The sequence below is a fragment of the Scylla paramamosain genome, chromosome 8 (assembly GCF_035594125.1).
Source record: "Scylla paramamosain isolate STU-SP2022 chromosome 8, ASM3559412v1, whole genome shotgun sequence".
In the NCBI taxonomy this organism is placed as follows: Eukaryota; Metazoa; Arthropoda; class Malacostraca; order Decapoda; family Portunidae; genus Scylla; species Scylla paramamosain.
In genome coordinates, this window is record NC_087158.1 from 25,804,826 (window position 1) to 25,807,039 (window position 2,214).

The following is a 2,214-nucleotide window of genomic DNA, read 5'->3' on the forward strand; positions in this document are numbered from 1 at the left end:
ACACACACACACACACACACACACACACAAAACACACTGTTCGCTCAGAGTTAATTTCCTCACCTTCACGTTTGTGCCCCGCTCAAATCGCAAAGGTTTTCACTGATGAGCGCGCGAGCAGCCACTGTCTTCCCAGCAGGAGCGTGAGGTGTGTGGGTTGTGCGCTTCCTGCTTCAGAGATTATGAGCCCTGTGATCTCCGGGAGGGTTATCAGTCCGCCACGTGATTCCCGACGCCGTGGTACACACACACACACACACACACACATACACACATTATATCAGGAAATTTTTTTCAATCTTCTACAATTATTTTTTTGGAGCGGCTCATTGAACAGGTCTCTCTCTCTCTCTCTCTCTCTCTCTCTCTCTCTCTCTCTCTCTCTCTCTCTCTCTCGCTTTGTACCCTATGCCAGACTACTTAACTCGTAAAAGAAGGAAATAAATAAATAAATAAATAAATGAACATGAAATCTATATTACTTCATGGTACTTCATATTTTTTTACTAAACGGAGTGACTCATACAGACAACATCGGCAACACCAGCAAATATAAATACACGAATAAGATAAACATACATAAATCATAAAATATCTCTTTCCCTGACGATACCACGGGAAGGAGACACCGCGCGGGAGACAATGAGGTCTTGTGCTCGTATCTGAGTGTCATAATCTGGGAAAGCCTCGCCTACATCACACTTTGCACACACCAAACTGTCTTGATGTCTCCCATCCCTCGTGCAAGGCCAAGTCTGTATCAGTCTCCTATTTGCATACTGCTTAGTTTGGCCGTGTTGTAATACTGTCTTGTGTGTTTTACTGCCATGCCTTTGTGATATAAGAATACGAATGAGATAAGGAGTAAGAAAATAAATAAATAAAATAGATATAAAAATCGTTAATTATATTGTGTAGAGTGTAGCTTCTTGTGCAGAAAGCTTCGTGAATATTATGCTTGAGCCTGAATTGATTTCTGAACATACTATAAACTTGCTTTCGCAGTTTGTTTAGTCTATTCTTATCCGCAAATTTAACGGAGTCACCGCAACAAATCTACCAGTCCCCGCTCAGCACGGGAGAGAAAATGTGCCATAAAGGTTTGAAGAAAATGGTTCTGCCTCACTACAGGGGAAGCTAAACTAAACTGAGTCAGTGGGTCAGTGGACGAGCTATTTCCGGAGTTGAATACCAGGAAGTTGTGGAAAGTCAACCCTCAACTCTATTGATGCTCACTGTGCTGGATGATTGCCTAACATTCACGCACCGGTAGCGGCCTGACTCACGTGGCTACCCCAGCACAGGGTGAGCGTGGCTTGCTGACGAAGGCACCACGCGGACAAACACCGCCGGCCACACACACCTTACACTTTTTATATGTAAGAGGGGCAACAAAAAGAAGTAAATAGATTATCCAGAGTTGGAGGATAAATGTCTTGAAACCTCCTTGTTGAAAGAGTTTGTCCGAGGAAGGGGAAATACAGAAGTAGACAAGGAGTTCCAGAGCAGGAGGTGAAGCGTGGACAATGGTGAGACTCAGGGAAAACCTAACACCCTGAGCGCCTTGGTGTTCACATGAAGACATGAAGTGAAGCACGAGTACTGATGAGGCTACTGGGACACTTGGTGAGTCTTACCTTGAGAGGAGCTGAAGAGGTAGTCGTCCCTGAGGGATCTGGTCTCGGTGTAACTAAGGTTGTCTTCCTCGTGGTTGGGCGGTAGGTCGTATGGGTCGTCCTCATTCTCCTCTTCGACCAACGTGGGCGGCGGCGTGAGCTCGTAGCCCCACCGCCGCCGGAAGGCCCGTGCCCCGCCGTCCAGCCGCATGCGGGGCAGGTCATAGAAGAGGGAGTCTCCGATCTGCGGGAGAAGAGAGGCGGGGTTAGGACTGCGGGCGGCGGAAAGGGGGGCGCGTGTCACACTGTTAGTACTGTTAGGAATGGACGGGCACCTTGGCCTTTGGGTGGGGTATGGCGGTGAGGGATGGGGGGGTGTGGGGACACCGCAGCCTGGCACGGGGGATGTGGTGTTGCTTCACCCAGGGGCCGCTCCCCATGGCCCCCCACCACCCACTGCACCCTGAAGTCGCGGCGCCGCATCGTTTTCCGAATTTTCCCTTTTTCCTTGGTTTCCCCTCGAAGGGCTCCTTGGTGGGAGGGTCCAGCAGCGGCCCGCCCTTGGGATCTCCGCAGCTTGTCATCCGCTGCAGGCGCC

General features: G+C 49.6%; 1 protein-coding gene across 2 annotated transcripts in view; it reads right to left on the bottom strand.

The window, feature by feature from the left end:
* Positions 1–399: 399 nt before the first annotated feature.
* LOC135103039 (uncharacterized) overlaps positions 400–2,214 on the bottom strand; it is a 133,073-nt gene continuing 131,258 nt past the window's right edge. The window contains exon 3 of one of the 2 annotated variants that reach the window (XM_064008934.1): positions 400–1,860. In XM_064008934.1, coding sequence (XP_063865004.1) covers positions 1,612–1,860 — 249 coding nt within the window. In that variant the 3' untranslated portion in view covers positions 400–1,611. The remainder of the gene's footprint in view (positions 1,861–2,214) is intronic. The other variant, XM_064008933.1, reaches the window with a different exon arrangement.